The 13,401-nt window shown below is 31.6% G+C and overlaps 1 protein-coding gene across 1 annotated transcript; it reads right to left on the bottom strand.

Annotated features, from left to right (window-relative positions):
- Nucleotides 1-4,719: 4,719 nt before the first annotated feature.
- Nucleotides 4,720-12,952, bottom strand: LOC143058211 (green-sensitive opsin-like). Its single transcript, XM_076231670.1, has 2 exons — nucleotides 12,859-12,952; nucleotides 4,720-5,382 (listed from the first exon to the last, which is right to left on the bottom strand). Exons 1-2 carry the CDS (start codon nucleotides 12,896-12,898, stop codon nucleotides 4,850-4,852), a joined length of 573 nt encoding a protein of 190 aa, XP_076087785.1. The 5' UTR covers nucleotides 12,899-12,952; the 3' UTR covers nucleotides 4,720-4,849.
- Nucleotides 12,953-13,401: the final 449 nt, after the last annotated feature.

The following is a 13,401-nucleotide window of genomic DNA, read 5'->3' as shown; positions in this document are numbered from 1 at the left end:
AGTTAGCTGATCTTTTTTAAAACAATGATAGCTTAATTGCTTTATTTAACCACAAAGATCAACCCAAAATTATACAACTGGCATTTTAACGTGAAGCTGAAACTCACAGGTTTCATTGAAGCTCTTGTTGAAATTTGTTGATAGTCAAATGGCAAAGAACTTAAGGTTTGAATCCAAATTTTACGCAAAACAGTGCTTATGACCCGAGTTTGGGTCATAAGAACGGTATAGAGTTAATTGCGCTGGTCTCCAGTAAAGTGCGATGGTGTCAGACACGAAAGTGAGATGGTGTCAGACACTAAAGTGCCAAAATGTCAGGCACTAAAGTGCGATGGTGGCAAACACTAAAGTGTGATGGTTTTTTTTATGTGCGATCAGATAACACGATAAAGTTTGATGGTATGACACGCTAAAATCTGATGGTGTAACGGGAATGTGGTTTTCGTTTTGTAGGGAGTTCCAATATTTCTTTCGTTTCATTGTTTTATTTATACAGCAAGCCATAGTCTAACTCTTTAGAATGTGTTTACGCTGGTCATTGCATAACCCTATATAGCGTGTCATACCGAAGGGGGCAAAGGCTTTACATTGAGGGTCGTATGCTTATTACTAGTAGTTCAATACATGCACGACATTTAGGGTTGGATGGATATTTCATACTACATCTTAATTTTTTTATGCAAAGTACAATAATTGTCCACAAAATGTAATACTTACATTGCATTTTAAAATTGTCAGGAATTTAGTAGTAGTCATTTGTTGGTTCATTTCATATTTGCTGTTCCTTTATTGTATTTGTATTTAAATCAGGGGTTGTTATTTTTCTCTTTTGAATTGTTTTCACTGGATGTTTTGAGTTCCTTTGGTCTTAATAGCAATTTCATTTTGAATAGAGAGTCGTCTTACTGACAATAATATGATGATACTACATATCTGTTCGATAGGTTGCTGGTTAGTTGACATATATTTATTGTTTAACAGAAATAACAAACCATATTTTATTTTTTTGTATAGAATAATCTAAATACAGAGTAAAAGAAGACTTTTTTTGACTTTGCGGTATGGGCTTTGCTCATTGTTAAAGGCTATACGGTTACCCATAGCTGTTAATTGCTATAACATTCGGTATTTTGTGGAGAGTTGTCTCATCGGCATTCACACCACATCTTCTTTTTTAAATATTCATTTTGCTTGTATTAATTTGATTTCATTTCAATGGTCGAACTAAATAAAATTGTAATATAAAAGTGTGTCGTGATGTTAGTAATTTAAGGCAATGAAATACAAATAATAGTGTCTATAGATAAAAAAAAACCATTGAATTCACTTATCAAATTAAAGCTTTAGATTTATGGTTCCGAAATGTGTCTGTAATTGACAACAAGATAAAAACAAGAATATATGTTATGAATCTCAATGAGACAAATATCTATCACTGACCAAATGACGTAAGAATAATATTTTCAAATGAAAGTGTTCAATACATGAAACAGATTTTTGGAATTTGAAAAAAAATGAAGACATTTATGAATTAACACTTGATCAATATTAAACTGCTTTACATTTTTGCAATTTACTGATTCCCTTTTAATCACGTGCTACATGTATAGTTGATAAAACAAATAAACAGACAGGATTACCCAATATTATTGCACGATTTTCAAAATAAGAAAAAAACATGAAAGGAAGAGGTTATGATAAATAGATAATCTAGCTATGTCTACATTGAGGTTTTTATAGTTTTGTTTTTATCTTGTTTGTCCTTGTACTTGAAATTCCTAATTTATTGGCAAAGTGTTGCAAAGTAAGGCGAAGTATCAATCTGTTTTAATTCCTGTATGAAATATTCCAGGTGGAATGTACACGGAATATAGTAGGAATATTGCTCTGAATTCCTACCAGAAAATAGTGATATTCCAGTCAGACAGTAGTAGGAATCCACACGGAAAATAGCCGAAAAATTTAAATTAGCAGGAATTTCTAAGTAGGAATATTGTATATATTCCTACCTGGAATATGCAAATTTGCAGGAATAATTTGGTATGAAAATAAAATTCCTACTAGAAAACCTAGTATGAATTTTTCAAAATTCAACCCAGAAAAATATTTTCTGGTAGGAATCTAAAAATATACAAAATGTAAGTGTTTATTCACAAATACACAACTGGGTCAATGATTTAAGTTTGAATCTCAACAAAACATGAACAAAGAACTAAGGAAATTCATGGAATAAATTCATTTTGAAAAAATGGACTTTTGAAATGTATAAGGAAACTGCAATATATGCAAGCTAGAAATTGTGTAATACATAAACATGAAGATAAGCCCAAAATATGCCTAGTTGAAATTAAGAGTGAATAAATAATGTATAAAATTATGCACTTTTGTTGAATTAATTGATTACTAAATATTTTTGGCAGGCAGATAATTTTTTTTATTTTGAATGTAAAAGAATTACCTTCAGTCTTCATAAGCCATATGTTCTTACATTTCTATATTGTAGTTGTGTGACCCTAGCTTGCAGCATTGTGTTCCAACACAACTTTTCATTCTTTTCCCCTCCAACTTTTGAATTTGTGAATTTGAACTTGCTTGCATTTAACACTGCAATATGTGTGTACATAGCAAACAGGAATCCAGTTCAAGATAATTCCAGGTAAAAAGATTATCTGGTAGGAATCTATAAATTGATTCTGGTAGGAATCTTGTACAAGTAGTAGGAAAATAAATGATTTAATTAGATTTTCAAAACAGACAAAAATCCATACAGACTTTTAAGATTCCACCTAGGTAGTAGGATTTTGGTAGTAGGAATATAAAAATATCCAATCAGAATTTTTTTCATTTTCCATGTCCGCCTACTTTCTATATGAAATCTTTGATTCTAGGTAGATTCCTACTTCATTCCTACTAGTGTCTTGGTGGAATCCTACTAAATATTTCGTACGGGATCGCACTCTCTAATATGTGTTATTTAATTTATTAAACTGAATGTTCTCTAATTACTGTCTGTCAAATTTCAAATTTCAAATTCAAAGTAATAAACTATATTATTTTGTACAAAACAACTTCCCGTGTTTAATAATTTGATCAAGCATTTCCGTGAAGGGTAAAAGAGTACTTGCCATACGATGAAGTAAATTGTCTGCCTTGAATTTAGCAATCAACATACGACATTCTGACCTACAGAAAAGGAAATTAGTTTAACGAAACCTAGTGTACTTTAAAATTCAAACAAGTTGAATAGTTTCATATTTGTTATATATTTTTGGATTTGTTTTTAATTTTTCAAACAGTTTGTATGTCTGTGATGTTTCTTTTCACAGTTATGATGCCATGTTAACCAAGTATGTCTTTTTGAGTTTGCTTTGTTTAACATGTTTTATGTGCTGTTATATGTATCTTGATCTTTTTTTTATTTTTTCGCCTTGGCTTCGACTGATGAGTTTGATTTTAGCTTTGGCATCTTTCGTGTCTTTTTTTTTTATACAAGTTAGAGTTTAACCTCGATATTAAACCAGTATTAGCTCGTCTTAGTCTCAGTTCTTAAAACTTGTATGTACCAAGTCAAACAATTATACGTACGTTTGTTCTGTTGATTTATACAGGAGAGTGTTTGAATGGTAAGTTTATGAAATCCAATTTTTAGAATTTATCTTGAAGATGGGATTTAATAAATTCTTTTTCGAAGTCCATACGATATATACAGTGAGCACATGATAACGGTAATAAATAATAATAGTATGAAATCATTTCGAAACATTGTAAATTTAATATCATACTACAATCGATTACATTACCGGTATTAATTTGAAAATATGCAGGATAAAAATCTCATCAGTGATTCTCAAGCCCAAATTTTATAATATCTAATTCAAAAGTTTGCATATTGATGAAATGGACCTGAAGAATATCCATATTTAGATTCGTTTTATTAAACAGTCAGCAATTAAGAATTTCCTTTTCTGTACTTAAAGTCATGATTTCATTGTAGTTGCACGAGAGCATTGTTTTCTTGTAACCCTCAAAGATAACCCGCATTATTTGATAATGATTTTCATTTCGTTAATTTCGTTAATAAGAAATTGAATGGCACGATCAAACGAAGTTGTGCAAATATCTCAGCTTATTGTTAATGGAGTTGGAATAAGTCTTTTAACTGCTCGAATTGAAGGTTTGTGAAGTATAATTCATATTTATGCACACGTCTGCAGACCCCATTTCAAACCTGGTCTCTTTATGATGACTCTTTTATGTCGATTTGGTTTGAGTTGATTTTGTATAATTGTTGTAATTTTCCTTTGTTCTCTTTGCAATAGCATAAATTGTTCTAAATAATAAGGATGTTATTATCACAAGCAGAAAACCCTAGCCGTATTTGGCACAACCTTTTTGAACTTTTGAATCTCAGAGCTGTACAACTTTGTACCCCTTTTTTTGACTTTCGAATTTTTATATCTGGGCGTCACATGAGACAGGGTTGCAATCGCAATTATTTAAACTCGCATTATGAAATTGTATACATTAATTAAACAGGATTTTTCTCAAATTCTCAAAAATTAGAATTGCTTTTAAGTGTAAAATAACAAAATCGCAAAAAAAAAAATGCATGCAATCATTTCTGAATTTACAGTATGTAGTTCAATAAATTTACCTACGCCAATTATAATTTTCTATCTACTAATATAATTTAGAATTTTCTAAAGATAATATCGCTTTCATTGTAATGACTTTTCAGAACAACTTCAGACAAACAATTACATTCACTCTACTACAAACAACTTTCAATCGTTGACGTTTTCTCGTTAGACACATGACTGACATGAAACACTATAAAATTGTCTGTGCCTCATTCAGATTTGATGTCCCTGTCCTTATTACAATTTTCAATCGACTGTGAAATGGCATCATTATTTTGGTCTGCTGAATTATTTGATTGAGAGCAAAATGACATGCCGCCATTGTTTTGGCTACAATTAGGACTTTTTGAGTCATTCTGATTTTTTCTTCTTACTTCAACTTTTGGAGGACCAGGTTGTTCAAGTTTATATTCTAGCATATCCTTTCCTGGTGAAAACTGATTCGAATATTTAACAACTGTAATCCGGTTTTCATTATTCGCTGGTATTTCTATATCTTCTATTGCGAAGTTATTGTTATCACAAACAATATTAGAGACGACTCTCAAACATGGAATTGTGTTCACCATGGCACATCTGAATTGATCTGTTCTAGCAATATAGATCAATGGGTTCCACACGACGGATGCTTTAGCTATAATTGCTGGAAAAACAGCAAGACCAACAGGAATGTCTTCCGAACTTTGTAAAATACTCCAAAGACAGACGATAGCGTATGGAAACCATGATAGGGAAAACGCACCTGAAATATCAAATATTATGTTAAAAGTGCAAAAATATCATTACATAATTTAATTTTAGATGTAACGCGTCTTCTGATTGGCTGACGTTGTTATGTTTATCAGCTCATATATATCATTTTGTCATGTGACATCATTATCATGGTTTATTTAAAATTAAATTATAAGAAAAGACTGTAACATTTTTTCTGCCTATTCCAAAAAGCATAAAAATATGGTGCATACTTTGAAATAACCTGCTACGCATTCCTTAAACACACTACATGTAACATGTACAATGACATTTAAAATAACACTCTACCTGGCAGTAATATAAAAACAATTAAAACCCAATTCTTCAGGGAACAATTGAAGGTCTGTCCACCTCGATAATAAGAATGAAATTTAAAAAAACTATGTTAGAAAATGTCACTCCTTGTTGATGTAATTTGATTCTTCAAATTGATATAAAAAAAATAAGATTAATAGGTATATGAAGAAGACTTAATTGTTTTATTATGAACAGAAAATAATTTTTAGCAAAGGTCAAAATCTAGAACGTCAAATTGACCTTTGACCTTGACCTCAATTTCAAGGTCATAGGTCAGTGATCTCAATCAAAAGACCCCAGGTCAATCATTTGTATGGTTGTGGAGAAATACTGATTTCAAATATATAAGGTGAGACAACTCCTATAAGGGTTAACCAAAACACTTCGACTGAAATAGGTTGAAGTTGCGCTTTTCTGTAATCAGTAATTTGGCAAACAAATCATATCATTAACTGTAACAGTTTCTTTTGAATAATGATAACAAGCAAAATTCTAAATTTATAACATGACCTTGACCTTCGACCTTGATCTCAATTTCAAGGTCATAGGTCAGTGAACTCAAAACGGAAGACGGGAGGTCAATCACTTGTATGGTTGTGGAGAAATACTGATTTGAAATACATAAGGGGAGGAAACTCCTATAAGGGTAAACCAAAACACTTTGACTGAAATAGGTAGAAGTTGAGCCTTATTGTAAACAGTTATTTGGCAAACACATCATATTATTTACTGTCACAGTTTCTGTGGAATAACTATAACAAGCAAAATTCAAAATTTAGAGCATAACCTTGACCTTTGACCTTGACCTCAATTTCCTTCAAATGGACCAAGGACTTCATATCAAAAGACTGTAGGCCTCTACGACTTATAACGTATGAATTTATTCAACAAATCGGCTATCTTAAATTTTCAAAGGGAAATAACTCCCATAAGATGTCTTCCGATCATGCAAGTCAAAATAAACAAAATCATTCTAAAGAGTAGACGAACAATTTGGTGAAAACAGTTTGTTAAAATCTTTTACGGTTTTAGAGATATAGCGATAACAAATAAAAGGGGAGATAACTCCTATAAGAATAAGTGTTCGGTCACACAGGGTGAGTTTTGAAACCCCCATTACTGTACAGCATCATTGGCGAAAAAATCCATTCGATATGTTGTAAGACAAAAACGCATCTCAGACGGCAGAAGAAAAACAAATAATCAGAAGAAAAACAAAAGGTCTTTCCACGAAAAGTGGAAAGACTTAATTATATGTAATGAGAGCCAGTCATTTTATTGCTGTTTTTGTTTCAAATAACATGTTTTTCAAAAGATTGCTATACATTAATAGGGTATATTTCAATAACGGAAATAAAAAAAACACAGAGAAACACGACACTAAACATTTGGGTGGACAAGATTTTTCCAGATTGATCTTGCAATTAACAGTAGCACCTATTTTCTTTATCTTTAAAACAATGAAAAAAAATATCAAAGATTCGAACAAATTTGAAAATATAGTTTTTTAACCATATAGGGAGAGGCGAATTATCAAACGCATAAGGCGAGAATAAATTGACAATGCTTAGGATTAAATAGGAGAAAATAACATCCCATAAAACACAACATTACATTAAGGAACCCCATCTAAAAATGAGGGTGATCCCAGGTGCTACGGAACAATACGAAGATCCTGCTTTATATGCCATTGAATAATGAAAAGAAAAGTATGGGTTAGCGTTTATCATGTTTGATTTACATTTATATAACAAATAATTCCGAATTTTTGACAAAATTTTCAAAAAGGAAGAGCAGCAAGAGTAGTCATCAGATCTTAAAATTTACTGACCAAAACATTTCCCCTAATAGTCTGTATGTCACAGATGACCAATATAGTGTCAATTGTCACAATCCGTTCTTCTTTTTTTCTTCAGTTGTGATTGTTTGACACTACGAATGAGTATAAGTGTGTATTTACAATACGAAACATCACGAGTTACATTATAGGAACAGGACTTGCTTAAAAACATTATATCACCCCATTCTTTGTTTGGGTGTGTATACATGTAGTTATAACTTTCTGTGTAGCACACATATTTGGTGGACTGGATTGTTTTACTGTCATTTGCTATTACTTTTGTTAACATTGTCATTGCTTATTTGTCTTGCCTTCTTCTTATCATTTATGTCTCCTAGCATCGTCAGCCACTTTTTACCATCGTTCAATCTACATATGGCCCTTCTCTTGATTTGTATATTTAAAATGGATGTTGTGGTTAAGATCATATTTTTTCGGTGGCCTTATATTTATCTATTTATTATTAAACCGTTTTGTCATTTATTCTGCACTGTTTTATGTTTTATTATGTAAACCTCTTCTGGACCTTGGTGTACCAGTACTACAGAAAATTTGTACCGACATAATGACAAGTGTTTTTATATGGTTAACTGGTCATGATGGAGGACGTTTAGCAATCATCAATAAATAAAAAATAATTAGTTTCGTTGACCTTGAATACACGACCAAAACTGACCGAAAAGAAAAATGAGAGAATATATCTAAACTGTTTAGCCTAAAGATATACTTAATCAGAGTCAAGTGTATTAGAAGTCAATTAGATAAGGAAGTGCGTCAACCTTATACGACTAAGAAAGACATATGACTAATGGTTCTAGAGTATTCGGCACCAGAACAAATACCTTTAGATAAGGAATTTAATTAGATAGTCTGAACATACTCGGTTAAAATACTTTTCCTATAGACAAACATTTCCTCAGTTTTAGTTTGAAACTCGGGTTTGTTCCTCTTCTATTTGTGATTTTCGAACAGCGGTATACTACTTTTGTCTAAAACTATTTCCACATAGTCACTTTACATGTTTTCAGGACTTTGTGTCAGTTGTTAGATAATACTTCGTCGTAATCAGCATTATATTAAAGCAGTAGAAAGTAAAATCACGTAAGTCCTGAACTCCAAGGAAAATTCAAATAGGAAAGTCCCTTATCAAATGGCAAAATCAAAAGCACGAACACATCAAACGAATGGATAACAAATCTTATATTCCTGACTAGGTGCAGGTATTTTCTTATGTAGAAAATGGTAATTTAAACCTGGTCTTACAACTAGCGAGACCTTTCACTTGTATGACAGTCTCATCAAATTCCACTATATTGATAACGATGTGTGAAAAACCCAAACAGACATAGTCCACAATTTCCACGTTAAAGTATATTTCCTGTTAACATTGATACATAAATGTATATGTCTTATAACTACAATCAAACTTCAATGTTTGTTATATATAACAGTTGGTTGAATAAGAGTGATAGACTGCCACGCCTACATAATAATGAGGTCTTATGAAGAACCTTGCTTTTGATTATTCAAAAATGTTTTAATAGCTATTGTTGATATATCTAATTGTTTCAGTTATAAAAGTGTTTATTGGTGATGTAGCAATACTGTTCTATGTCGTGTGTCACATTTTAAGACATTCTACTTAACAAACTTAAAAAATGATCTATCTGTAAGTTTATCGACTTTATTAGAATTGCAAATGTATCACAAGTTTAATTTTTTACACAGACACTTTATTTATCACACCTGTGCAAGTGACATTCAAATAAACTCATCATATATACCAGGACTGGAATTTCATAATTACGTAAGAAGCGCATTTCGTCTACAAAAAACTCCTCCTGACTCTCGAATAAAAAAATGTTTAAAAGGTAAGAAAAATCAGTAAAGGTTACATTTAAAGATTACACAAGATATCTGACAAAATACATAGAGTAGAAGATGGAAGCTGATCGAGAATACCATCTTTCATTATCTGTATGTGCACCCGACATAACCTCAAATGAATACATGGTTAATAGGGTGCCAAATAATATATAGAGGCGAGACGAACATTCATTAGTTAGAAATAGATTGTCTACTGTAGAACATCTTAAAGCGAGGTGAAGCTCGAACACCTCAAATCATATTGTCATAAAATCAATGACAAGGTAATATTATGTTATACGAACAACACATACACTACTACAGTGTCACGACTGTATAGTCTTAATTCGAAATAAAATTGGTTTGGACACGTTGAATTGAAACCAATGACAGGATATCCAGTTAATATACGGAATCATGACAACATCATAATATTTTAGAAAAGACATATGTCTGATGGCTTTAGAATATTTTCTACTAGAACAAATCAAATTGAGAATGGAAATGGGGAATGTGTCAAAGAGACAACAACCGACAAAGAGCAGACAACAGCCGAAGGCCACCGATAGGTTTTCAATGCAGTGAGAAACTTCCGCACCCGGTGGCGTTCTTCAGCTTGCCTCTAAGAAAATAAGTATACTAGTTTAATAATAATGGAAGTCATACTAAACTCTTAACAAAGTTTTTTTTATCTCAGAAATATCATCTTGTTTGCACAAACTTTCACTTGAATTAATCTTCAGCAGGGATACTAGTTCCCACCGGTTTAAACACAAATTTTCATATTTATCATCTGTACAATGACAAAAAAGAGACATACAATAATAATGAATCAAGAAACATTTTTGTGGTGCTTTGGTGTTACTATTCAGTCAAGAAAGGAACTGACTCATAACAAATAATTGTTTTGAAAAGTTAGTCATTAGTACCTTAAAATCAGGAATGTGAATATACATATTAACATAAACATAAAGCGTTGACGGAATTTTATTTTTGAAGTCTACTAGATTAAACTTACTTTTGAATACATTCCTGACATTCCAATGTTTTGGTGTGATCGTCTCTTATAAAGGTAGATATAGAAAGTTATTAAGGATAGAAGAAAATTACCTTTAAGTTAGCTGTATTTTGCAAAACTTTTTGGAATTTTGGTCCTCAATGCTCTTCAACTGATGAGTCTTTTGTAGACGAAACGCGCGTCTGGCGTATATACAAAATTTAGTCCTGGTATCTATGATGAGTTTATTTATAAAGTGATGCGACCATTTACAAATTTTTAATAAATAGTGTTACAACACTAAATATTTCATACATCTAAACAATGAAACGTTATTTCGTCTAATAGTTTAATCAAACTTTCGAATTGATGACTGTCATATTGTGTGATAGTTGGTGTTAAATGTCATTTTAATCTATATATATGTATATCATATATTGGGGCATGTTTAATAGAAGAGCATCGGGAAGAACCGCTGAGTAAACTGGCAATCCTAGCCATTTAAGATGGGTTCCCAACGCATTGTCCACTATCGAAATAGTATGCCTACAGTAACTTAAATTAAAATGTCCATTAACAATTATTATTAAAAAAGAAAGCACACATTATGTACCAAACCACTTAAATCAAAATCTGACTTACATACCATTTACGTAATTGCAAGGAAAGAATTAATACATGCAACAACTTATATCAAAATCTGAATAATTCACTTTTTAAGTAATTGCGAGGACAGATATAATGTATTCAACCACTAAAATTAAAATCTGACTTACAAATAATGTATGTAAGTGCAAGGAAAGAATTAATACATGCAACCAATTGAATTAAAATCAGAATAACCGACTTCTTAATTAGTTGCTAGTACCGTTTTAATGCAGACAACCATTAAAATTAAAATCTGACTTACAGACCATTTAAGCAATTTCAAGGAAAGAATTAATGCATGCAACCATTTGAAATAAAATCTGAAAACAGACCATTTAAACAATTGCAAGAACAGATATAATGCATACAACCACTAAATAGGAATCTGACTACTGACCATTGAAGCAATTGTGAAGACAAATGCTTGCATCCACTTAAATAATAAACAACTGCGCCATGAGCGCATGATACGCCCGACGTCTTGTGTGGAATATTTATGCAATAATCATAAATAGTTTCTGAGAAAGTTTTAAGCAATAACCATATATTCTTTTTGAGACACGGCGGGACATGTGAAACCCCCCACCCTGTTTTTTTTTTTACAAAAACCTAAATATCACTAAAATAAAATTTTGAATCAAAACCAAAAAGTATACAGATCTTAATATTAATATAACAAAGAAGTGTGTAAAGTTTTAAGCAATAATCATAAATTGTTTTTGAGATACGGCACAACATGTAAAAAATCCCTCCCTCTTTTTTATAAAATACTCAATAGCTCAAAAATGAAATTTTTAATCATCACCAAAAAGTATACAGATCTTTAGATTAATATAACAAAGACATGTGTAAAGTTTAAAGCAATAATCATCAATCGTTTTTGAGATATGGCGCGACATGTAAAAAAAAACCCTCCCCCTTTTTTACAAAATACTCAATAACTCAAAAATGAACTTTGAATCATCACCAAAAAGTATACAGATATTAAGATTAATATAACCAAGAAGTGTTTAAAGTTTTAAGCCATAATCCCGAATCGTTTTTGAGATGCAGTACGACATGTGAAAAAAAACACCCCCCTGTTTTAGTTACAAAGTGTCGTAACTCAAAAAGTATTAATCTTATTTTCACCAAAAAGTATACAGATCATTTGACCATCATAAGAAACAACTGTATTAAGTTTCATGAAATTCGGATAAGTCGTTCTCAAGTTACGGTGCGACATGTTTACGCCGGACAGACAGACAGACAGACAGACGGACAGACACCGGACATTTGTATACCATGATACGTCCCGTCAAAATTTTGAAGGGCGTATAAAAATCGGAAGTTACAGACCGTTTCAGCAATTGAAAGGAAAGTATTAATACATATAACCACATTGATTAAAATGGTCAGTACCGACTATTGAAGCAATTGTGAGGGCGGATAATAATCATGCAACCACTATAATTTAAATCTTACTAACCAACCAACTCGGCAATAGAAATGAAAGAAGAAATGTATACAACCACTTAAAAATGATAATTACCGACTAGTAAAGCAATTTTGAGGACCAATATCATGCATGCTGTTACTTTAATTTAAATTTGACTAAACGATAATTTAAGAATTGAAAGGGAACAGATGTAATGCATTCAATAACTTAAAATAAATTCTAAATTACCAACTATTCAAGCAATGAGGATGACATATATTATATGGATTCCTATATTAAGCATGCAAAGACTTAAATCTAATCTGACCTACCGACCATTCAAGCATTGAGAGTAAACATATATTATACATGCAACAACTTTAATTAAAATCAAACTCACCGATCATTAATATGATTGTGAAAGTAATTGTTTTTTCCATGTGTGATCTTCTATTCCAGCATTGCCTTGTCAACCGATATCGTCGTTGTAAGGAGTCATTTCGTATCTACACGAATAAAGAAAAACAAAAAAAAAATATTATCTTATAGAACTGAAGGATTATATGCAAGAAATCATGGCCTCGTATCTGAAGAATTATATGCAAGAAATCATGGCCTCGTATCTGAAGGAAGAAGAAAAAATGACACAATATTAGAGAAAGATATGTTCACATTTCCTGAGATCACCCCCAGTTTTTGTTACGGGTTCTTATTGCTCCACTTTTCTTTTTTTATACAGTGGTTAGTATACTCTTTGTTATACTTTGATTAATTTTTGTCATGGCGTTGACAGTCTGGGTATTATTGTCTCTTTTAAATCGCAAATCGAAAGGAATATAGACAAGTATAGAATACCTGCCATTCAAAAGGAAACATAGAAATGCCTACTAATCTGGTCACTGCCATGTGGTCACATTTACTTCATACAAACTTAAGGAGGTAG

This window comes from Mytilus galloprovincialis, chromosome 14 (assembly GCF_965363235.1).
Source record: "Mytilus galloprovincialis chromosome 14, xbMytGall1.hap1.1, whole genome shotgun sequence".
Taxonomy (NCBI): domain Eukaryota; kingdom Metazoa; phylum Mollusca; class Bivalvia; order Mytilida; family Mytilidae; genus Mytilus; species Mytilus galloprovincialis.
Note: the sequence above shows the minus strand (reverse complement) of the source record. Positions and strands in the feature narration are given on the sequence as shown.